Genomic DNA, 25,802 nt, shown 5'->3' with positions numbered 1-25,802 from the left:
CACTTTCCAAAACAAAAAAAACCTCTAAATTTTAAGTATATCATATTCGAATTGCAAACAATCAAAGATAAAGAGATAATGGGGTTCTGACTTCTACTTGAAAAAGATAAAGGAAATAAAATGGGGAAAGGAAAGCACCAAAATTCATACCACTCTTATTGTTCTGATCATTAGTTCTCTTCCACAAAGACAGAAATCACATCAGACCATTCTTATGGTTCTACTGTAAGCTAGAAAGTTCTCTTGGCTTGACCTTCAAAATGTACCCAGACTAACCATACTCAATATGCTGTAATAACCTATAATGGAAAAGTGTCTGAAAAAGAATGTATATATATATATATATAGAGAGAGAGAGAGACAGAGAGAGAGAGAGATACTTTTCTGGGTCACGTTGCTGTATACATGAAACTAACACAACATTGTAAATTAACTATACTTCAATTTTTTTTAAAAGATGAAAAAAAATTACCAGAACCTGCTCACTTCCGCTACAGTCTGCATTTTTTTCCATCGTGATCCAAGTGTCATCATTTCTCACTTGAATTACTATAGGATTTTTGGGTGGATCACACAGAGAGCGAGGTTGGTTTTCTTTTTTCTAACAGAGGGTGCAGATCATAACTCCTCGTTACTCAAAACCCTATTTCTTCACATAGCCTACCAAACCTTATGAGATGTGGGCCCTGTTTTCTAGCCAGCTCTCCCTCAGCCTATCCCTGGCTCGCTTTGCTCTAGAACACTGGCCTCAGCCATTGCTCAGTCATCCCTTCTGCCTAGAACATTTTGCATCAGTAGCCAGACCCTAAACTCTCCCAGGGCCGGGCTATGCTCTTTCTTTCACCACTGTGTGTGCACTCCACCCACCCCCATAGGTTGCCAAAACCCCACAGACTCTAAGGATGTGAGTGCAAGTCTCTTGGAAGCAGTGTGTTTGAAAAGAGATATTTGGTCCAGTGTGTTCAGGGAGATATTTGTAGAAGACATGACTCAAGAGATTATTTCCCAAATCCCTCCAGAGCTCTTGAACTAAAAACCGGATAGAAGCCAGTTTCTGCCAGGGTTTTATCCTCACACCTCATTTCTCTCCCAACTGAGTTAGCAGATAGATGGGCCCAGGGGTTGAGCTGTGGGAGTTTGTCAAACTGAAATTTTATTTTTCTTAGACACTCCAAGCACAACGTTAATGTCGGGATCTGAACTGTGCTGGAGTAAAGAGATAAGAGGACCACATCTCTCATTCCTGAGGTCAAGGAAGTCTCCTCAGCTACACATGTGCAAAAAGACTCCCAAGGAGGGAGGCATCATCCCATAATATGTGTTGTCATACTCTTTTTACCTTTGCACTGGAATCCAGCTTAGCAAAAAGATGCACCTGAATATCAGGGAGGGTCCTAAGGAAGTTCAGATGTGGAAAAAAGAAGTGAGATGTTTGGCCAGAGGAGAACAAAGACCCAGAAGGTCTGTTCCTAGATAAATGACTAGCCACCTCTTTACTGTGCTCCTCCTCATTAAGGAAGATGCCCTTACCCTTTCTCTCCAGGTGTCTATTTCTGCCTTGCCTCTGTCGTAAATAAATAAACTGCTTCTCTCTGTGCTCTCCCACCTGTTGTGTTGTGCTAATAATACTACACTTTGTACTTGTTTTTACAGTTTTTACCTCCGTGAAATATTCTTGCTTTCAAATGGGGCAAGATCCAGAGCACCTTTGCTTCTAGCCTCTTTACCCCGGTGGATTAGCATCTAGGATTTCTGGTTTTCATCTAGACTACTTAGGTTCAATTCCTGGGCAGGGAACTAAGGTCCTGCTTCAGAATTGCTAATTGCCATCTCTCTGAGATCATAACCTTGGTGTTGATGAGAAAGAATCAACCTGACCCTCTCCTCCCCAAAAGAAATGACTTTACCTTTCATGGTGTTATTCTTAGAGGAAGACTACAAAGAAGTTCTAGTCTTTACACACGGATTCTTGTATTTAATGTACAATTTCAAGAAGGCACAAGTCTCTTTCCATTGTTTAATAACAAAAGAAACATGATTCAGTGTGAAATTAATTGCTACTGTCTGTTTCCTTGACATCTTCCATTCAATGCTTTCAGATTGCTCAGATCATAGCTTCATCCCAGCCAGGCAGAGGGTTCAATTTGTTCAGAGCCACAAAAGAATCTGAGCTTATAGAGGAAGGAGAAGAACAAGAGAGGAATCCCCAGAAGGGTGGGCATGTCTACACTCTCTATCTCCCCTGCATCTTCCACATCTTCTTCAAGGCCCTCATTATCTCCTTGTTCCTCAGGCTGTAAATGAGTGGGTTGAGCATGGGGGTGAGGATGGTAAGGAGATGGAGATGGCTCGGTCTCCCGCTAGTGTCCTAGCAGAGGCTCTCTGCATGTAGCTAAATATGGCTCCCCCATAGTAAAGACCCACCACAGCCAGGTGGGAGGAGCACGTGGACAGAGCCTTCTGTTTCCCCTCAGTGGAGGTCATGCTAATTACAGCCATGAGGATCCGGGCATAGGAAGCCACAATGGCCCCCAGGGGCAGCAGCAGCATGATCACGCAGCAAGCATAGATGAGGTCCTCAAAGAGGGATGTGTCTGCACAAGAGAGACGCAGCAGAACGGGGACCTCACAGAAGAACTGGTCCACCTGGAGAGAGCCACAGTAGGGGAAGCTGAAGACCATCCCTACATCAATCACACTGTCAGCCACTCCACCCATCCAGGATGCCAAGGACATCAGACAGCAGGCCTTCCAGTTCATGAGCACAGGGTACCGCAGAGGGTGACACACGGCCACATACCTGTCATAGGCCATGACTGCCAGGAGGAAGCACTCAGCACTTCCTACCATGACCACTAAGAAGACCTGAGTGGCACAGCCACCCCGAGAGATGAACTTACTTCCCGAGAGGAAGTTCACTGCCATCTTGGGCACGACTGCACCCATTATGGTCAGGTCCATGATGGAGAGCTGGCTGAGAAAAAAGTACATGGGCGTGTGCAGGCGCCTGTCAGCCTGGGTGAGCAGGAGGAAGAGGATGTTGCCGGCCAGGGCTGTAGCAGAGGCCAGAAGGACAAGGGAAAATAGGAAGAAGTCATATGGTGAATAGCTGAACAGACCCAAAAGGATGAAGTCTGATAGCGAGGTGTGGTTCCAGATGTCCATGGCCTTGACCCTGAGGGAAAAATAAATGAGTAAACATCAAAACGAAACAACTTACCTGGCATCTCCATCATATACGTGTACTGTCTCCTGTATCTTCTAGAGGACAGTAGCCAGCTCTCGGTCTTATCCCTGTCCTTTCCCTTTGCAATGAAATCCTTTTCCTCTCGTTTGTCCTCGATGGTTACCAAACAAGATTTGATCCTTATTTGTCTAGAAAAGTAGTCAGTACGCCCCCAGAGAAAGGGGCCTAAATAATGCAAAGGGAGAGAGAGAAGGGGTTTTAGGATAAATAGCTATAGGTTTAGGAAAAGTGGGTACAGATTTAAGACAATGAGAGTATTGGAGTTTTCAATAAAGAGTAGGAGGAGGAAAAGTGTATAACAGATGTAAGAATAAATGCTATTAAAAATATAAGCCTTTAATTTTCCCTTCCCCCATTTTCTTAAAGCATTTACTTTAGAGAAATGTGTAAGTTATTTGACTCTGAAATGTACACAGTTTAAAAGTGAAATAACCTTCTAGCCAGCTTTCAGACCCAGTAGTGTCTTTCTCAAAAACTTGAGCCTCCAATTAAAATAATTAATTAAAAAAAATTGAGATCCATATCTTTTCATTGCAATCATCTAGGAAGATAGAGCCCCTACTCCCCCAGCTCTGTAGGAGGGTAGGACCCTAACTTCAGCAGGCACCTTGCTCCAAGTGGCAGAATTCTCTCTTGTCGTAGAATGAGAGAAGTTTGTTTTCCTTTGAATAAAGCCACTTAACCAACACAGTCACTCCAATTACCAGATGAATCTAGAATGAACTCTGTGTGCCAAATGGTGCTGTCAAGTCTCTTATTTGAGAACTGGTTACTGTTTATCCTGAGAGCATGTATATAATGGATTATCCTTGCCTGGATGTAGAAAAGAGTGATATTCTTCTGTCTTTGCATTCACTTAGCAGATCACCAATAATGCACATCATATTCTGGTTTAATGTTTATTCAAAACTAAAGCTGTTTTCTTTCTCTTATACCTTTTTGGAGAGGTTTTCAGGGTAGGAAGGAGATTTAGTTTTTGTTATATTTCTAGAGTCAGAAAATTGTGGCAGTGGGAGAGAAATCCCAGGACATAGTGAATTGCACAATCATGCCAGCCCCTGGTGGCTCACATGATAAAGAATTTGCCTGCAATGCAGGAGACTTGGGTTTGAACCCTGGGTCAGGAAGATCTCCTGGATGAGTGCCTGACAACCCACTCCAGTATTCTTACCTGGAGAATCCCTATGCACAGAGAAGCCTGGCAGGCTGCAGTCCATGGGGTCACAAAGAGTGGGAGATGACTGTGCAACTAAGCACAGCCAGCCAAGGGAGCCAGTGTAAGCTCGGGTAGGTAGATTCCTTGATCAGCACAGGCAGGAACACTGCGGTGATGCAGACACATGTGTGGCAGAGGCACAACAGATCTGTCTGCCCACTTTGTCTCAGTTCAGAGGCTGGAGAACAGATGATCAATGATAAAATTTTTCCTCTAGAAAACTAGGATTATCATATTTTGGTCTCCGATGCTGATAACATTTGTCACTTGACAGCAAGGAAGTATCTCTATGTCCAGCCTGACACTATAATCTGAAGCCTGAAGTGAAACTAACTTCACATTTCTCAGTCACTTTGAGTCCCTTATCTGTCAGGTCTTCCCTCACCTGCTTCAGAACCTACCACCTCTATTCCCTTCCCAAGAGTTCATCTTTCACTTTGAACTATGAATCTCAACAGAAACGGGTTAAACCCAAGCAATATGCAAAGATTTAGTCCTCAGGGCAATGCATGAGCAAGTGGTGACCTGAGAAATCCCCTCACAGACTCTCCTCCAACTCTATGGCTCCAAATAAAAATTTGTAGAACTAACCATTCAAGATGTTCTTCTGCTGCTTACAAAATTGATGGCTCATGTCCCAGGTTTCTATCTCTAGTTGCAGAGCAGATATCCTGGGAGACCCAACTGAGCTCATAATGACCCCAGGGAATAGATAGAGCCTCCACCCCAAAGAAGAAGCCAAAATTAATGACATGGCCTCAGGATAAAGTTCATTCCCCATAGCCCTGGCTCTGAAAAGCACCCCAGACTCCCTTCTAAGCAAAGGAAGGACCCATACCTTGACACGTCCACCTACACTCTCCTCAGGACTCTTAACCCTCACTTCACCCATGGGAGCTAGGAGAGAATGTGATCACCACTAAGTATCAGAGTGAATGTCTAGCTGCATTCCAGAAGTTTGGTCATGGATGATGAAGTGGTCCCTGGTCAGTTAACCTATGAAACTTGTACTCAAGTGATGTCCTATACCTTTATGGACTTGATTGTTGGTTTTGGTTTCCATTCAAGAAGCTATATTTGTGCACTATGCAATGAAACAAAGAGCAGCCACATGAGGGAAGCAAAGGGTCTTTCTTCAGAGCTTTCGATAGCAAAAGGGTCAGCCACCGTTACTTGCATTTTGGCAGAGACACAAAGGCAGGCAGAGGAGTGGGAAAGCTTTAGAAAAAGAGAAGCTCCACATGTGCCCTGAGTGCAGAATATCGCTGCGGTGAATCTGTTGGCATCTCATCAAGAGCACCATTATTGGTAGGGTACATATTTGGCTTTTTTTGGTTGGCCTTAACTTGGAAGTGGGGCAAAAAATTAGGGAAGTTGTCAGTTATTAATCGAGCCTTTGACATTTGGGGCCTGTTGTTACAGAAGTGATTGTTAAGCTTCCTATATTGTTACCCAAGTGAACACTCTATCTTCTACAAGACTGACTTGTAAAAGACTGCCTTAGTGGCTGGACTGTTTATGATTGACAAGAGGGTTGATTTCCTTGGCAAGTTCTTGCAGTTTGTGGGTCAGAGTTCTTTTTTTATATATGGTCCATTGTCTGTGTATTCAATCTCTCGGCAGCTATAAATGTGAATATCACATTGCTGCATTGTAATATGAAAACTGCTAAGAGAGAGTTCTAAGAGTTTTCATCACAATGAAAAAATTTTGTAATTATATGAGATGATAACTAAAGTTAATTAAATTTTGTGATAATCTCATAGTATATTTACATCAAATCCTTATGCTGTACACTTGAAACTTATACAGTGCTATATGTCAGTTATATCTCACTCAAACTGGGAAGAAAAAAGAACACTCACCATAAAGAATTTTCTAACAATACTTAAAGAAAAGGAAGAAAAGAAAAGAAAAAGTGTGGGTATATACCATGGGTTACAGTTCATCCATTAAAAAATAAGGAAATCCTGCCATGTGCAACAATACAGACTAATCTTGAAAGCATTCTGCTAAGTGAAATAAATCAGACAGAGAAAGACAAATACTCCATGATCTCACTTACATGTAGAATCTAAAAACAAAAACAAAACCCCTCATAGAAACAGTTTCTACTGATTGCCAGAGGCTGGGAGGTGGTGGATAGGGGACATGGTGGGAGAATTGGGTGAAGGAAGTCAAAAGGCACAAATTTCCCGTTATAAGATAAATAAGTTCTTGAGATGTAAGGTACAGCATAGTAACTATAGCTAACAGTACTGTAGTGTATATTCTAAAGTTGTTAAGAGAGCAGATCTTAAAATTCTCAACACAAGGAAAAAACTTTATAACTACGTGAGGTGATCGCTCGCTCGCTCAGTTCCTTCAATCATGTCTGACTCTTTGCAGTCCTATGGGCTGTAGCCTTCAGTGGTGTATCAGATTCTTTCTGTTGCTGTAATAAATGACCACAAACTTGGTGGCTTAAAACAATTTCTTTTCTCTTACAGGTCTAGAAGTCAGAAGTATAGCATTAGTTTCATTGGTTTGAAGTCAGAAAGCTGGTTGCTTCTGAGGTCTCTGAGGAAAAATTCTTACTTTGTTCAGATTCTAGTGGCCTCCTGTATTTTTTTATTTCTGACCCTTTTCTCTGTCTTCAAAGTCAGTAGCATAGCATCTTCAAATCCTTCAAATAGCTTCCATTGTCTTATCTCTTCCTTTTACAGTCAAATCTTTATATCCCTCTCTTTTGTGATTCAATTTAGGGCCAGATAACCCAAGGCAGGGGCTCCTTGGTGGTTCAGTGGTAAAGAAACTGCCTGCCAATGCAGGAGATGCAGGTCCAAGCCGTGCATCGGAAAGATCCACTGGAGAAAGAAACGGCAACCCACTCCAGTATTCTTTCTTGGGAAACCCGATGAACAGAGGAGTCTGGTGGGCTATAGTCCATGGGGTCACAAAGAATTGGACGCAATAGCGACTAAACCACAAACTCAGGGCAAACTCTCCATCTAAAAATCATCATCTTAACAAATTCAAAGTCCTTTTTACCATTTGTATTCATTTCCTGGGACTGCTGGAACAAAGTAGCATACACTGGGTGGCTTAAATGACAAACATTTATTATCTCACTTCTGGAACCAGAAATCTGAAATCAAGGTGCCTGAAGGACATGAAGAATTGGTTCTGTGCTTCTCTCCTTGTTTCTGCTAGCATCAGGCATTCCTTGGCTTTATAATGGCATCCTCCTTGTGTCCCTTCACATCATCTTCTGTGTATGCCCATCCGTCTCTATGTCCACATTTCCCTTTTTGATAAGGACATCACTCATGTTGTATTTGAGTCCACTCTAAAGACCTCATCTTCACTTGGTCACCTACAAAAGACCTTACTTCCCAATAAGGTCACATTCACAAGTAGTGGGAACTTCAAATCTTCATGATTATCATTTATAAAAACACATGTATAAAAAGGTACAATAATCATAAGTAAAATAGAGACATAAAATGCCTAGTGAATAAAACAGTGTTAATGATGGATTTGTTCATAAGCATGAAATCAAAAAGGACCCAGTGTTACTGAAAGCTTGGCCTATCTTTGCACCAGTGCTGAATCAAATCCCAGAGACAGAGTTTTGGATAAATAAAAAGCTTTATTGCTTTACCAAACACTGGATTTCTGCCCCAAAAAACTATGTGTCTCCATCCCAGAGAACCTGATGAGGGGTTTTATAACAGTAGGTTAAAGGTGGAGTCTCTGACAAGATTAGGGTGTGAACAGGGCTTGGATTCCCTTAATCTCATCTCAGATGGTCAGTCTGCTAATCTTGATGAGTTTCTCTGGTCTGTTTAATCTTGTATCAGGTGGTTTCTTGGCTGTTCCTCCCTTGATTAGCAACCGTTTGAATCCACCCTTTGGAACTCAGGGAAGGTCATAATGACTGGAGCCTTGCTGACAAGAGATGGGTGACAGAAAGACCTCTGTGCTTGGGAGCCCCAGAGGGCCCCACTAGGTTTCACCTACAAGGCTTCCTCAAGGGTAGGTCCCCCATGTCCCTTATCTCTTATTTTTAGAAAAACTTTAGGCTCCAGACCCACATATGCTGTGTGGAGTTGAAACACTTTATTTTTCACCAAGCATTGATAAACATTTAAGTGAAAGAGAAGAAAATAAATAATAGATTAACATTCATAACATTAAACAAAGCAAATTTTGTTGTATTTAACTTTTAATGAATTCCATTTGAATTGTGAGTCTTTCAAGAAAGAAACCTATTTGGGAATTTCTTTCACATTCCAAGCACTCTTGAAGTTACCCACTTCTCCTCACCCACCTAGGCTGCCCCACCCATCTCAGTCACCATCAAGGGTGACTCTAACTACAAAATAAATTTCCAGAAGTGGAATTCCAGGGCCTAGGAATATATCTTACATTTGGGGAGATATTGCTACATTGTCCAAAATGTATGAGAGTCCCTGTTTCTCCAGTAGAAGCACCCTCTTGCTCAGTCCAAATGGTCAACATGGACCCAGGGCAGGGATGTAGTTCTGCTGGGGTCAGAGCTCCACACAGCATATATAGGTCTGGGGGCTTGGACTTTTGCTAACTGTTGCTAATCCTGAGGCTGCAGCTTCACTAAAGGGTGATAATCCCAAAGACTGAGAGGTTTATGTATTTATATATGAGAGATTAGGTGGAGATTGGACTTCCCTGGTGGCTCAGATGGTAAAGAATCTGCCAGGTGGTGCTAGTGGTAATGAACCTACCTGCCAATGCAGGAGACACCAGAGAGGCAGGTTTGGTCCCTGGTTGGGGAAGGCCAGGGCAACCCACTCCAATATTCTTGCCTGGAAAATTCCATGGACAGAAGAGCCTGGCCGGCTACAGTCCATAGGGTCACACAGAGTCAGACACGACTGAAGCGACTTAGCACTGACCCACACACACAGGTGGAGATTAATGTAGTGGCTTCCAGGCAACAGCACCATGACAAACTCCCTAAATTCCTTGTCTGATGTCTGTCCCCTCTGTCTGATGATCTAGACAGAGGAACTGTAAGAATTTGGTGTGTTCAACTCATCCCTTTTGTTTCCTCTTTGTTTTCCATTCTAGAAGCCACTCCCTCCAATCATGGCAAGAGAGTATCAGAAGTGTCCAGAAAAGTTCTTAACTTTCACAGGCTTTGGGTTGTGGACAGACTTGTGTGTACAAAGTATGTATGTGTGCATGGGAGTAGGGAGGAAGTGGGACTCAGGAGTGGGGGAAGGAGAGTTCTTTATATTGCTTTTATAATTTAAAAAAAAATAACACAGGACTATGTTTCTATGTTGATTTCTTCATTACACTCACAATCTTATTGGTATTTGTTGTCATCAGGGCAACAGCAGAGGGATGGAAGTCAACTCATCTTGGGGACTCAGGGATTTCTTTCTTAATTATATTAATTCTAATATCTAAAAGGTGGATCCCAATCCTGTTTCTAATCACAGAGAACTCTGAAAATAGACTAATTTATCTGATGCAAAATCAGCACCTAAATAGACAGATCTTTAAACGAGGGAAACAATATCGCAATAAAATAGATAACCTGGAAGAAATGGACAGATTCTTAGAAAAGTTCAATCCTCCAAGACTGAACCAGGAAGAAATAGAAATTATGAACAACCCAATTACAAGCACTGAAACTTAAGCTGTGATTAAAAAAAAAAAAAAAAATCTCCCCCGAACAAAAGCCTAGGACCACATGGCTTCACAGGAGAATTCTATCAAACATCTAGAGAAGAGCTAATGCCTGTCCTTCTAAAGCTCTTTCAAATAATTGTAGAGAAAGGATCACTTCCAAATTCATTCTACGAGGCCACCATCATCCTGAAAGCAAAACCAGACAAAGATAACACAAAAAAGAAAACTACAGGCCAATATCACTGATGAACATAAAATCGTCAACAAAATTTTAGCAAACAGAATCCAGCAACACATCAAAAAGCTCAAACAGCATGATCAAGTTGGGTTTATTCTAGGAATTCAAGGACTCATCAATATATGCAAATCAATCAATATGATACACCATATTAACAAATTGAAAGATAAAAACCATATGATCATCTTGTCACACGAGTGTATGTTCCTTGGTTCTTTGTCTCATCACAACAAAGATTTGAAGCGACAGACATTAAGCCCTTGGCGCGTCACAGCTCTCGGGTCTTGGACAAACTGTGTTATAGCTCTTAGGCAAATCAGTGTTATAGCTCTATTTTATTTATAAATAGCAGGAAATCCATCCTCGAAGTGTGAGGGCATGCCAACCCAAAGACTTGAAGAGAAGAGAGTGGAGGAGCACGCGGGGGAGGGAGAGAGAGAGAGAGAAAGAGCACTTTGGCTCCTCCTTTTATATGTTTTTTCCTCCACCTGGGCCTGCCCTATGCAAATTGGGCTTAGCCAGGAGTGCTGTTTGTTCTACCTGAAGTCTTCACTGTGGTCCGTGGACCTTCCTTTGACCTTCCTTTGTTCTACTTTTGTGGGCTTTCCCCTTCCTTGTCTTTTAGCCACCACCATTTAGGACTCCTTTTCCCTATTCTACCTACCTAACAATCTCAACAGATGCAGAAAAAGCCTTTGACAAAATTCAGTACCCGTTTATGACTAAAACTCTTCAAAAAATTGCCATAGAATGGCAGCCCACTTCAGTATTCTTGCCTGGAAAATCCCATGGACGGTGGAGCCTGGTAGGCTACTGTCCATGGGGTCGCAAAGAGTTGGACACAACAGAGCGAAAGGAAGGAAAAAGACTTCAACATAGTAAAGGCCATATATGATGAGCCTACAGCAAACATCATTCTCACTGGTGAAAAACTGAAAGCAATCCCCCTAAAATCAGGAACAAGACAAGGGTGTCCACTTTCATCACTATTATTAAACATAGTTCTGGAAGTCCTCGCTACAGCAATCAGAGAAGAAGAAATAAAAGGAATCCAGATCAGAAAAGAAGAAGTAAAGCTCTCACTGTTTGCAGATGATGTGATACTGTACAAAGAAAACCCTAAAGATTGTATCAGAACATCACTAAAGCTAATCAGTGAATTTAGCAGTTTCAATATACAAAATCAAGACACAGAAATCACTTGCATTTCTATACACTAACAATGAAAGATCAGAAACAAAAATTAAGGAATCAATTTCATTCACCATTGTAGCAAAGAATTAAACATTTAAGAATAAAGTTACCGAAGGACTAGAATGCAAAAGTAGGAAGTCAAGAAACACCTGGAGTAACAGGCAAATTTGGCCGTGGAATATGGAATGAAGCAGAGCAAAGACTAACAGAGTTTTGCCCAGAAAATGCACTGGTCATAGCAAACACCCTCTTCCAACAACACAAGAGAAGACTCTACACATGGACATCAGCAGATTGTCAACACTGAAATCAGATTGACTATATTCTTTGCAGCCACAGATGGAGAAGCTCTATACAGTCAACAAAAACAAGACCAGGAGCGACTGTTGCTCAGATCATGAACTCCTTATTGCCAAATTCAGACTAAAATTGAAGAAAGTAGGGAAAACCACTAGACCATTCACATATGACTTAAATCAAGTCCCTTATGATTATACAGTGGAAGTGAGAAATAGATTTAAGGGACTGGATCTGATAGATAGAGTACCTGATGAACTATGGACTGAGATTCTTGACATTGTACAGGAGACAGGGATCAAGACCATCCCCAAGGAAAAGAAATGCAAAAAAGAAAATGGCTGTCTGGGGAGGCCTTACAAATAGCTGTGAAAAGAAGAGAAGTGAAAAGCAAAGGAGAAAAGGAAAGATATAAGCATCTGAAGGCAGCGTTCCAAAGAACATCAAGAAGAGATAAGAAAGCCTTCCTCAGCAATCAATGCAAAGAAATAGAGGAAAACAACAGAATGGGAAAGACTAGAGATCCCTTCAAGAAAATTAGAGATACCAAGGGAACATTTCATGCAAAGATGGGCTCGATAAAGGACAGAAATGGGATGGACCTAACAGAAGCAGAAGATATTAAGAAGAGGTGGCAAGAATACACAGAACTGTAAAAAAAGATCTTCAAGAACCAGAAAATCACAATGGTGTGATCACTCACCTAGAGCCAGATATCCTGGAATGTGAAGTCAAGTGGGCCTTAGAAAGCATCATTACGAACAAAGCTAGTGGAGGTGATGGAATTCCAGTGGAGCTATTTCAAATCCTGAGAGATGATGCTGTGAAAGTGCTGCACTCAATATGCCAGCCAATTTGGAAAACTCAGCAGTGGCCACAGGACTGGAAAAGGTCAGTTTTCATTCCAATCCCAAAGAAAGGCAATGCCAAAGAATGCTCAAACTACTGCACAATTGCACTCATCTCACACGCTAGTAAGTCAGTCAGTTTAGTTCAGTCTCTCAGTCGTGTCCGACTCTTTGTGACCCCATGAATCGCAGCACGCCAGGCCTCCCTGTCCATCACCAAGTCCCAGAGTTCACTCAGACTGACGTCCATCGAGTCAGTGATGCCATCCAGCCATCTCATCCTCTGTCGTCCCCTTCTCCTCCTGCCTCCAATCCCTCCCAGCATCAGAGTCTTTCCAATGAGTCAACTCTTCACATGAGGAGACCAAAGTACTGGAGTTTCAGCTTTAGCATCATTCCTTCCAAAGAAAATCCAGGGCTGATCTCCTTCAGAATGGACTGGTTGGATCTCCTTGCAGCCCAAGGGACTCTCAAGAGTCTTCTCCAACACCACAGTTCAAAAAGCATCAATTCTTCGACGCTCAGCCTTCTTCACAGTCCAACTCTCACATCCATACATGACCACAGGAAAAATCATAGCCTTGACTAGACGAACCTTCTTTGGCAAAGTAATGTCTCTGCTTTTAAATATGCTATCTAGGTTGGTCATAACTTTCCTTCTAAGGAGTAAGCGTCTTTTAATTTCATGGCTGCAGTCACCATCTGCAGTGATTTTGGAGCCCAAAAAAATAAAGTCTGACACTGTTTCCACTGGTTCCCCATCTATTTGCATGAAGAGATGGGACCGAATGCCATGATCTTCGTTTTCTGAATGTTGAGCTTTAAGCCAACTGTTTCACTCTCCACTTTCACTTTCATCAAGAGGCTTTTTAGTTCCTCTTCACTTTCTGCCATAAGGGTGGTGTCATATGCATATCTGAGGTTATTGATATTTCTCCCGGCAATCTTGATTCCAGCTTGTGTTTCTTCCAGTCCAGCGTTTCTCATAATGTACTCTGCATAGAAGTTAAATAAGCAGGGTGACAATATACAGCCTTGACGTAGTCCTTTTCCTATTTGGAACCACTCTGTTGTTCCATGTCCAGTTCTAACTGTTGCTTCCTGACCTGCATACAGGTTTCTCAAGAGGCAGGTCAGGTGGTCTGGTATTCCCATTGCTTTCAGAATTTTCCACAGTTTATTGTGATCCACACAGTCAAAGGCTTTGGCATAGTCAATAAAGCAGAAATAGATGTTTTTATGGAACTCTCTTGCTTTTTCCATCATCCAGCGGATGTTGGCAATTTAATCTCTGGTTCCTCTGCCTTTCTGATTTACATATATTGCTGAAGCCTGGCTTGGAGAATTTTGAGCATTACTTTCCTAGCGTGTGAGATGAGTGCAATTGTGCGGTAGTTTGAGCATTCTTTGGAATTGCCTTTCTTTGGGATTGGAATGAAAACTGACTTTTCCAGTCCTGTGGCCACTGCTGAGTTTTCCAAATTTGCTGGCATAGTAAAGAAATGCTCAAAATTCTCCAAGCCAGGCTTCAGCAATACGTGAACTGTGAACTCCCAGATGTTCAAGTTGGTTTTATAAAAGGCAGAGGAACCAGAGACCAAATTGCCAAAATCTGCTGGATCATGGAAAAAGCAAGAGAGTTACAAAGTTATCTGATAGAGCCTAATTGGAGGAAAGTCCAGAATAAAAATGGGCATTTGTGTGGAGAGAAAACAGCAGGTGGAAGATGGTAGCTGAGGTGAAGATTTTAACACCTAGGTCATAGGTGTATTGTTTGAATTTAGTGTAGTTTTGAGTCTAGTGTGGCCAAAGAATTCTTCGGATGATACTTAGAATATTTATAATTAAAATGGATTGAGTCTCTTAGGTGTTTTGATGGGAAAATTAGCCATAAAGCCCTAGACTTCTTATTTGAAAGTTAAATTTTAAGTTTACTAAATTAAACAGTGTACAACTCTAAAATATGTATAAGTCACAAGGTAAAAAGTGCAAAATTATAATAGTTAACATTATTATAATGTTGTTCTGTATCTTTGCTTCTGATTTCTTGTGTAAAGTTCAGGCATTTATGGTGAGAAAAGGGTTTTCCACCCTCACACTCTGGAGGGCTAGAAGTTAACTTGTGCCAAGCTAGTGCTAAAAGTACACGTTTGGTCATTTTGAAGCTTAATTTTTGATATGCTGTAATGTTAAAACCTCTAAGTAGGTGTTCGTTTTCCTGCAGTGTGTTGTGCTGATTTTCCCTGTTAAAACACAAAACATTGTTATGGCTCCTGCCTGCTTTGCAGGGTATACTAGACTTCATTGTTGTCTCTCATGGTCCTTCAGTTACTTGGTTTATGCTAGCCACAGAAAGCTATCAATAACCGTTTCATGCTTATACCAAAGAATTAAATCTGATCCTTAATATCTGGTATTTTGCTTGTAAGTCTACTGATAAGGGATTATTGGAAGCCAGTCATACTATTTGAAAGTAAACTTTAGTCTCTCTGTAGGTCGAGGACTCATTGCAAAACATTTTTGCAAGTATGAATGCTTAGATTTGATTCATGAACAATAAATTTTAGACTGGTTTAGAACTATTGATAACTTATTTTAAAGCAAAGGAAAAACAACTGAGCATGAATTTTCTATCTTTAGAGAAGTTTGTGAAAATATGGTAAAAAGATGTTTTCATTTTCTTCTTCTTTTAAATATTATTGTACAGAGCTGTTATTAATGCCTTATTTTTAAATCTTAGAAATCCCTCCAAATGTTGATACTAAGTGCACTAAACAAAATGTCGTTGGTATTTTAAACTTTTGCTCTTCATGCATCTGTAATTTCATTTCCTTTTTAAATATAAAATCTTGCCTTTGTTACAAAAAAAAACAAACCTCTGAGCAAACAAAACAAACCGAAATTCAAGGAAGAATTAATATCAAAATTCTCAAACTCTTTCAAAAAACAGAAGAGAAGGGGATGCTTTCAACTTATTTTACAAGGTCAGCCTTACCTTGATACAAAACCAGAAAAAGATGGCGAAAGGAAAGAAAATGAAACATCAGTACCACCAGTGTACTTAGAAGTAAAAATTCTCAACAAAATATTGGTGAACCGAATTTAACAATACATGACAAGGATCATATACCATGATCAATAGGGATTTATTCCAGGGATGCAAGGGTGGCTCCACATTCAGAAGTAAATCGAGGCAATATACCACATTAACAAAATTAAGCATAAAAATCACATGGTTACCTCAGTGGACACAGAAAGAGCATTTGACAAAATTCAACATCTATTTATGATAAAAAAAACTTTCAACAGTGAGTATAGACGTCATGTAACTCAATGCAATAGAGACTGTATACAGTAAGCTTACAGTGAATATCATACTCAACAGTGAAAAAATAAGAGCTTTTCCTCTAAGATCAGGAACAAGATAAGAATGCTCACTCTTGCCACTTTTATTCTACATAGCATTGGAAATCCTAGCTAAAGCACTTAGGCAAGAAAAAGAAATAAATGTAATCCAAACGGAAAAGAAGAAAAATGATCACTATTTGCAGATAGCATATATTATATTAAAAACACTCCAGATTTTTTTCACCAAAAATATCTATTAACTAACCAACAAATTCAGTAAAGTTGCAGGATACAAAATCCATACACGAAAATCTGTTGCATGCACAAGTAATGAACTATCAAAAATTAAGAAAACTGTTTCATTTACAAATGTCTCAAAAATAATAAAAATAGTCTAGGAATAAATTTAATCAAATATATAAAAGACCTATACAATGAAGAGTATAAGACATTGATGAGAGAAACTGAACAAGGCACAAATAAATGGAAAAATATTCCCTGCTCATAATGAGTAAAATTAAAATTGTTTAAATGTCCATACTGTTAAAAGCAATCTTCAAATTCAATGAAAACTCTATCAAAATTCCAATGGCATTTTCACAGAAATAGAACAATCTTAAAATTTGTGAAGAATCACAAAAGATCCCAAATAACCAGGTTGGTTTTCTTTTTGCTAACAGAGGGCACAGATCATAACTCCTCATTACTCAAAACCCTATCTCTTCACATAGCCTATCAAACCTTATGAGGTGTGGGCCCTGTTTTCTAGCCAGCTCTCCCTCAGCCTATCCCTGGCTCGCTTTGCTCTAGAACACTGTCCTCAGCCATTGCTCAGTCATCCCTTCTGCCTAGAACATTTTGTATCAGTAGCCAGACCCTAAACTCTCCCAGGGCCGGGCTATGCTCTTTCCTTCACCACTGTGTGTGCATTCCACCCACTTGGTTGCCAAAACCCCACAGACTCTAAGGATATGAGTGCAAGTCTCTTGGAAGCAGTATGATTGAAAAGAGATTTTTGGTCCAGTGTGTCCAGGGAGCTATTTGTAGAAGACATGACTCAAGAGATTATTTCCCAAATCCCTCCAGAGCTCTTGAACTAAAAACCGGATAGAAACAAGTTTCTGCCAGGGTTTTATCCTCACACTTCATTTCTCTCCCAACTGAGTTAGCAGATAGATGGGCCCAGGGGTTGAGCTGTGGGAGTTTGTCAAACTGAAATTTTATTTTTCTTAGACACTCCAAGCACAACGTTAATGTCGGAATCTGAACTGTGCTGGAGTAAAGAGATAAGAGGACCACATCTCTCATTCCTGAGGTCAAGGAAGTCTCCTCAGCTACACATGTGCAAAAAGACTCCCAAGGAGGGAGGTATCTTCTCATAATATGTGTTGTCCTACTCCTTTTAGCCTTTGCACAGAAATCCAGCTTAGCAAAAAGATGCACCTGAATATCAGGGAGGGTCCTAAGGAAGTTCAGATGTGGAAAAAAGAAGTGAGATGTTTGGCCAGAGGAGAACAAAGACCCAGAAGGTCTGTTCCTAGATAAATGACTAGCCACCTCTTTACTGTGCTCCTCCTCATTAAGGAAGATGCCCTTACCCTTTCTCTCCAGGTGTCTATTTCTGCCTTGCCTCTGTCTTAAATAAATAAACTGCTTCTCTCTGTGCTCTCCCACATGTTGTGTTGTGCTAATAATACTACACTTTGTACTTGTTTTTACAGTTTTTACCTCCGTGAAATATTCTTGCTTTCAAATGGGGCAAGATCCAGAGCAACTTTGCTTCTAGCCTCTTTACCCCGGTGGATTAGCATCTAGGATTTCTGGTTTTCATCTAGACTACTTAGGTTCAATTCCTGGGCAGGGAACTAAGGTCCTGCTTCAGAATTGCTAATTGCCACCTCTCTGAGATCAGAACCTTGGTGTTGATGAGAAATAATCAACATGCTCCCCCTCCCCAAATGGAATGACACACTTGTAATCTCTTTACCATTCATGGTGTTATTCTTAGAGGAAGACTATGAAGAAGTTCTAGTCTTTACATACCAATTCTTGTATATAATGTGCAATTTCAAGAAGGCACAAGTCTCTTTCCATTGTTTAATAACAAAAGAAACATGTCAGACTTACTTTATTGGTGCAGATGATAATGTGAAGCCCAGAGAATGGAGTAACCTTGTCCAAGGTCACACAGTTCCTACAAGTAAGACTCCATCTCTGACCTTTGCATCACATTTCAGTGAGCGATGACTTCTGAATTGGTTCTCCTTCTGCACTTTTAACATGAGTTCAGAAGAAAGACTGTCCCTAGCAATTCTGGGGAAATGGTAAGTAATATATATCTATGGGTCTTCATAAGATGAAAATAGAGGTGCTCGTGGAGGAAAGATTCATTGTGAAACTAATGACTACTCTGTTTTCTTGACATCTTCCATTCAATGCTTTCAGATTACTCAACTCATAGCTTCATCCTAGCAAGGCAGAGGGTTCAATTTGTTCAAAGGAGGAAAACAAGCCACAAAAGAATCTGAGCTTATAGAGGAAGGAGAAGAACAAGAGAGGAAGCCCCAGAAGGGTGGGCATGTCTATATTCCCTATCTCTATCTCTCTCTATCTCCCCTGCATCTTCCACATCTTCTTGAAGGCCCTCATTACCTCCTTGTTCCTCAGGCTGTAAATGAGTGGGTTGAGCATTGGGGTGAGGATGGTATAGAAAATGGAGGTGGCTCGGTCCCCCACTGGAGTCCTAGTGGAGGCTCTCTGCATGTAGCTAAATATGGCTCCCCCATAGTAAAGACCCACCACAGCCAGGTGGGAGGAGCACGTGGACAGAGCCTTCTGTTTCCCCTCAGTGGAGGTCATGCTAATAACAGCCATGAGGATCCGGGCATAGGAAGCCACAACGACTCCCAGGGGCAGCAGCAGCATGATCACGCAACAAGCATAGATGAGGTCCTCAAAGAGGGATGTGTCTGCACAAGAGAGATGCAGCACGGCCGGGACCTCACAGAAGAAGTGGTCCACCTGGAGAGAGCCACAGTAGGGGAAGCTGAAGACCATCCCTACATCAATCACACTGTCAGCCACTCCACCCATCCAGGATGCCAAGGACATCAGACAGCAGGCCTTCCAGTTCATGAGCACAGGGTACCGCAGAGGGTGACACACGGCCACATACCTGTCATAGGCCATGACTGCCAGGAGGAAGCACTCAGCACTTACTACCGTAACCACTAAGAAGACCTGAGTGGCACAGCCACCCCGAGAGATGATCTTACTTCCCGAGAGGAAGTTGGCTGCCATATTGGGCACCACTGCGCCCATTATGGTCAGGTCCATGATGGAAACCTGACTAAGAAAAAAGTACATGGGAGTGTGCAGGCGCCTGTCAGCCTGGGTGAGCAGGAGGAAGAGGATGTTGCCAGCCAGGGCTGTAGCAGAGGCCAGAAGGACAAGGGAAAATAGGAAGAAGTCATATGGTGAATAGCTGAACAGACCCAAAAGGATAAAGTCTGATAACGAGGTGTGGTTCCAGATGTCCATGGCCTTGACCCTGAGGGAAAAATAAATGAGTAAACATCAAAACGAAACAACTTACCTGGCATCTCCATCATATACGTATACTGTCTCCTGTATCTTCTAGAGGACAGTAGCCAGCTCTCTGTCTTATCCCTGTCCTTTCCCTCTGCAATGAAATCCTTTTCCTCTCGTTTGTCCTCGATGGTTACCAAACAAGATTTGATCCTTATTTGTCTAGAAAACCTGTCAGTATGCCCCCAGAGAAAGGGGCCTAAATAATGCAAAGGGAGAGAGAGAGGGGGTTTTACGATAAATAGCTATAGGTTTAGGAAAAGTGGATACAGATTTAAGACTATGAGAGCATTGTAGTTTTCAATAGAGAGTAGGAGGAGGAAAAGTGTATAACAGATGTAAGAATAAATGCTATTAAAAACCTAAGGCTTTATTTTTCCCTTCCCCCATTTTCTTAGAGCATTTACTTTAGAGAAATTTGTAAGTTATTTGAGTCTGGAATGTACACAAACAGTTTAAAAGTGAAATAACCTTCTAGCCAGCATTCAGACCCAGTAGTGTCTTTCTCAAAAACTTGAGCCTCCAATTAAAATAAATTAATTAATTTAAAAAAACCTTGAGATCCATATCTTTTCATTCCAATCATCCAGGAAGATAGAGCCCCTACTCCCCCAGCTCTGTAGGAGGGCAGGACCCTAACTTCAGCAGGCACCTTGCTCCAAGTGGCAGAATTCTCTCTTGTCGTAGAATGAGAGAAGTTTGTTTTCCTTTGAATAAAGCCACTTAACCAACACAGTCACTCCAATTACCAGATGAATCTAGAATGAACTCTGTGTGCCAAATGGTGCTGTCAAGTCTCTTATTTGAGAACTGGCTACTGTTTATCCTGAGAGCATGTATATAATGGATTATCCTTGCCTGGATGTAGAAAAGAGTGATATTCTTCTGTCTTTGCATTCACTTAGCAGATCACCAATAATGCACATCATATTCTGGTTTAATGTTTATTCAAAACTAAAGCTGTTTTCTTTCTCTTATACCTTTTTGGAGAGGTTTTCAGGGTAGGGAGGAGATTTAGTTTTTGTTATATTTCTAGAGTCAGAAAATTGTGGCAGTGGGAGAGAAATCCCAGGACATAGTGAATTGCACAATCATGCCAGCCCCTGGTGGCTCACATGATAAAGAATTTACCTGCAATGCAGGAGACTTGGGTTTGAGCCCTGGGTCAGGAAGATCTCCTGGATGAGTGCCTGACAACCCACTCCAGTATTCTTACCTGGAGAATCCCTATGGACAGAGAAGCCTGGCAGGCTGCAGTCCATGGGGTCACAAAGAGTGGGAGATGACTGTGCAACTAAGCACAGCCAGCCAAGGGAGCCAGTGTAAGCTCGGGTAGGTAGATTCCATGATCAGCACAGGCAGGAACACTGCAGTGACGCAGACACATGTGTGGCAGAGGCACAACAGATCTGTCTGCCCACTTCGTCTCAGTTCAGAGGCTGGAGAACAGATGATCAATGATAAAAATTTTCCCCAGGAAAACTAGGATTATCATATTTTGGTCTCTGATGCTGATAACACTTGTCACTTGACAGCAAGGAAGTATCTGTGTGTCCAGCCTGACACTATAATCTGAAGCCTGAAGTGAAACTACACATTTCTCAGTCACTTTCTGTCCTTATCTGTCAGGTCTTCCCTCACCTGCTTCAGCACCTACCACCCCTATTCCTTTCCCCACAGTTCATCTTTCACTCTGACCTATAAATGTCAACAGAAACGGGTGAAAGCCAAGCAATATGCAAAGATTTAGTCCTCAGGGCAATGCATGAGCAAGTGGTGACCTGAGAAATCCCCTCACAGACTCTCCTCCAACTCTATAGCTCCAAATAAAAATATGTAGAACTAACCATTCAAGATGTCTTCTGCTTCTTACAAAATCGATGAGCTCATGTCCCAGGTTTCTATCTCTAGTTGCAGAGCAGATATCCTGGGAGACCCAACTGAGCTCATAATGACCCCAGGGAATAGATAGAACCTCCACCTCAAAGAAGAAACCAAAATTAATGACATGGCCTCAGGATAAAGTTCATTCCCCATAGCCCTGGCTCTGAAAAGGACCCCAGACTCCCTTCTAAGCAAAGGAAGGACCCATCCCTTGACATGTCCACCTACACTTCCCTCAGGACTCTTAATCCTCACTTCACCCATGGGAGCTAGGAGAGAATGTGATCACCACTGAGTATCAGAGGGATTATCTATCTACATTCCAGAAGTTTGGTCATGGATGATGAAGTGGTCCCTGGTCAGTTAACCTATGAAACTTGTACTCAAGTGACGTCCTATACCTTTATGGACTTGATTGTTGGTTTTTGGTTTCCATTCAAGAAGCTATATTTGTGCACTATGCAATGAAACAAAGAGCAGCCACATGAGGGAAGAAAAGGGTCTTTCTTCAGAGCTTTCGATAGCAAAAGGGTCAGCCACTGTTACTTGCATTTTGGCAGAGACACAAAGGCAGGCAGAGGAGTGGGAAAGCTTTGGGAAAGAGAAGCTCCACATGTGCCCTGAGTGCAGAATATCGCTGCGGTGAATCTGTTGGCATCTCATCAACAGCACCGATATTGGTAGGGTACATATTTGGCTTTTTTTGGTTGGCCTTAACTTGGAAGTGCGGCAAAAAATTAGGGAAGTTGTCAGTTATTAAACGAGCCTTAGACATTTGGGGCCTATTTTTACAGAGGTGATTGTTAAGCTTCCTATATTGTTACCCAAGTGAACACTCTATCTTCTACAAGACTGCCTTCCTGGCTGGACTGTTTATGATTGACAAGAGGGTTGAGTTCCTTGGCAAGTTCTTGCAGTTTGTGGGTCAGAGTTCTTTTTTTATATATGGTCCATTGTCTGTATATTCAATCTCTCAGCAGCTATAAATGTGAATATCACATTGCTGCATTGTAATATGAAAACTGTTAAGAGAGAGTTCTAAGAGTTCTCATACAAGGAAAAAAAATTTGTATTTATATGAGATGATAAGTAAAGTTAATTAAATTTTGTGATAATCTCATAATGTATTTACATCAAATCATTATGCTGTACACTTGAAACTTATACAGTGCTACATGTCAGTTATATCTCACTAAAACTGGGAGGAAAAAAGAACACTCACCATAAAGAAGGTTCTAAAAATGCTGGAAAAAAAGGAAGAAAAAAAAAGAAAAAGTATGGGTATATACAATGGGTTACAATTCATCCATTAAAAAATAAGAAATCCTGCCATGTGCAACAATACAAATGAATTTTGAAAGCATTCTGCTAAGTGAGATAAATCAGACAGAGAAAGACAAATACTCCATGATCTCACTTATATGTAGAATCTAAAAACAAAAACAAAACCCCTCATAGAAACAGTTTCTAGCTGGGAGGTGGTGGATAGGGGACATGATGATTCATCATTCAGATCACAGTCATCTGGATATCTGAGGTTATTGATATTTCTCCCGGCAATTCATTCAGCTGCTTCAGTTGTGTCCAACTCAGGAAGTAAGGATTCTATCTTCCTTGATGATTACATTTCAAAGAGATGGATTTTAGATCCTTGAAAAGACATTCCTGATTCAGAAGTTTGGTTAGAGATTATTTTACTTTAAAAAGATTGATCAGATCAGATCAGATCAGATCAGTTGCTCAGTCGTGTCCGACTCTTTGTGACCCCATGAATCGCAGCACACCAGGCCTCCCTGTCCATCACCAACTCCTGGAATTCACTCAAACTCACGTCCATTGAGTCAGTGATGCCATCCAGCCATCTCATCCTCTGTCGTCCCCTTCTCATCCTGCCCCCAATCCCTCCCAGCATCAGAGTCTTTTCCAATGAGTCAACTCTTCTCATGAGGTGGCCAAAGTACTGGAGTTTCAGCTTTAGCATCATTCCCTCCAAAGAAATCCCAGGGCTGATCTCCTTCAGAATGGACTGGTTGGATCTCCTTGCAGTCCAAGGGACTCTCAAGAGTCTTCTCCAACACCACAGTTCAAAAGCATCAATTCTTTGGTGCTCAGCCTTCTTCACAGTCCAACTCTCACATCCATACATGACCACAGGAAAAACCATAGCCTTGACTACACGAACCTTTGTTGGCAAAGTAATGTCTCTGCTTTTAAATATGCTATCTAGGTTGGTCATAACTTTCCTTCCAAGGAGTAAGCGTCTTTTAATTTCGTGGCTGCCGTCACCATCTGCAGTGATTTTGGAGCCCCCCAAAATAAAGTCTGACACTGTTTCCACTGTTTCCCCATTTATTTCCCATGAAGTGGTGGGACCGAATGCTGTGATCTTCGTTTTCTGAATGTTGAGCTTTAAGCCAACTTTTTCACTCTCCACTTTCACTTTTGTCAAGAGGCTTTTTAGTTCCTCTTCACTTTCTGCCATAAGAGTGGTGTCATCTGCATATCTGAGGTTATTGATATTTCTCCCGGCAATCTTGATTCCAGTTTGTGTTTCTTCCGGTCCAGCGTTTCTCATGATGTGCTCTGCTAGTCAGTTAAATAAACAGGGTGACAATATACAGCCTTGACGAACTCCTTTTCCTATTTGGAACCAGTCTGTTCTTCCATGTCCAGTTCTAACTGTTGCTTCCTGGCCTGCGTATAAATTTCTCAAGAGGCAGATCAGGTGGTCTGGTATTCCCATCTCTTTCAGAATTTTCCACAGTTTATTGTGATCCACACAGTCAAAGGCTTTGGCATAGTCAATAAAGCAGAAATAGATGTTTTTATGGAACTCTCTTGCTTTTTCTATGATCCAGTGGATGTTGGCAATTTGATCTCTGGTTCCTCTGCCTTTTCTAAAACCAGCTTGAACATCAGGAAGTTCACGGTTCACATATTGCTGAAGCCTGGCTTGGAGAATTTTGAGCATTACTTCACTAGTGTGTGAGATGAGTGCAATTGTGTGGTAGTTTGAGCATTCTTTGGCATTGCCTTTCTTTGGGATTGGAATGAAAACTGACCTTTTCCAGTCCTGTGGCCACTGCTGAGTTTTACAAATTTGCTGGCATATTGAGTGCAGCACTTTCACAGCATCATCTTTCAGGATTTGGAATAGCTCAACTGGAATTCCATCACCTCCACTAGCTTTGTTCGTAGTGATGCTTTCTAAGGCCCACTTGACTTCACATTCCACGATGTCTGGCTCTAGGTCAGTGATCACACCATCGTGATTATCTAGGTCGTGAAGATCTTTTTTGTACAGTTCTTCTGTGTATTCTTGCCACCTCTTCTTAATATCTTCTGCTCCTGTTAGGTCCATACCATTTCTGCCTTTATTGAGCTCATCTTTGCATGAAATGTTCCTTTGGTATCTCTGATTTTCTTGAAGAGATCCCTAGTCTTTCCCATTCTGTTGTTTTCCTCTATTTCTTTGCATTGATCGCTGAAGATGGCTTTCTTATCTCTTCTTGCTATTCTTTGGAACTCTGCATTCAGATGTTTATATCTTTCCTTTTCTCCTTTGCTTTTCACTTCTCTTCTTTTCACAGGTATTTGTAAGGCCTCCCCAGACAGCCATTTTGCTTTTTTGCATTTCTTTTCTGCGGGAATGGTCTTGATCCCTGTCTCCTGTACAATATCACGAACCTCATTCCATAGTTCATCAGGCACTCTATCTATCAGACCTAGTCCCTTAAATCTATTTCTCACTTCCACTGTATAATCATAAGGAATTTGATTTAGGTCATACCTGAATGGTTTAGTGGTTTTCCCTACTTTCTTCAATTTAAGTCTGAATTTGGCCATAAGGAGTTCATGGTCTGAGCCACAGTCAGCTCCTGGTCTTGTTTTTGCTGACTGCATAGAGCTTCTCCATCTTTGGCTGCAAAGAATATAATCAATCTGATTTCGGTGTTGACCATCTGGTGATGTCCATGTATAGAGTCTTCTCTTGTGTTGTTGGAAGAGGGTGTTTGTTATGATCAGTGCATTTTCTTGGCAAAACTGCCCTGCTTCATTCCGTATTCCAAGGCCAAATTTGCCTGTTACTCCAGGTGTTTTTTGACTTCCTACTTTTGCATTCCAGTCCCCTATAGTGAAAAGGACATCTTTTCTAAAAGGTCTTGTAGGTCTTCATAGAACCGTTCAACTTCAGCTTCTTCAGCGTTACTGGTTGGGGCATAGACTTGGATTACTGTGATATTGAACGGTTTGTCTTGGAAACAAACAGAGATCATTCTG

The 25,802-nt window shown here is 41.4% G+C and overlaps 2 protein-coding genes across 2 annotated transcripts; both read right to left on the bottom strand.

The window, feature by feature from the left end:
• Nucleotides 1–2,289: 2,289 nt before the first annotated feature.
• LOC113895503 (olfactory receptor 2T33-like) lies at nucleotides 2,290–3,165 on the bottom strand. The gene has a single exon (XM_027546791.1). It carries the CDS (start codon nucleotides 3,163–3,165, stop codon nucleotides 2,290–2,292), a length of 876 nt encoding a protein of 291 aa, XP_027402592.1.
• Nucleotides 3,166–18,656: 15,491 nt separating this feature from the next.
• LOC113896317 (olfactory receptor 2M3-like) lies at nucleotides 18,657–19,589 on the bottom strand. Its single transcript, XM_027548551.1, has one exon. It carries the CDS (start codon nucleotides 19,587–19,589, stop codon nucleotides 18,657–18,659), a length of 933 nt encoding a protein of 310 aa, XP_027404352.1.
• Nucleotides 19,590–25,802: the final 6,213 nt, after the last annotated feature.

The sequence above is a fragment of the Bos indicus x Bos taurus genome, chromosome 7, assembly GCF_003369695.1.
Source record: "Bos indicus x Bos taurus breed Angus x Brahman F1 hybrid chromosome 7, Bos_hybrid_MaternalHap_v2.0, whole genome shotgun sequence".
Taxonomy (NCBI): Eukaryota; Metazoa; Chordata; class Mammalia; order Artiodactyla; family Bovidae; genus Bos; species Bos indicus x Bos taurus.
Note: the sequence above shows the minus strand (reverse complement) of the source record. Positions and strands in the feature narration are given on the sequence as shown.

Bases quoted from the DNA above. Each gene is read 5' to 3' on its own strand.
- LOC113895503 (XM_027546791.1), bottom strand. From the start codon at position 3,165: ATGGACATCTGGAACCACACCTCGCTATCAGACTTCATCCTTTTGGGT.
- LOC113896317 (XM_027548551.1), bottom strand. From the start codon at position 19,589: ATGGACATCTGGAACCACACCTCGTTATCAGACTTTATCCTTTTGGGT.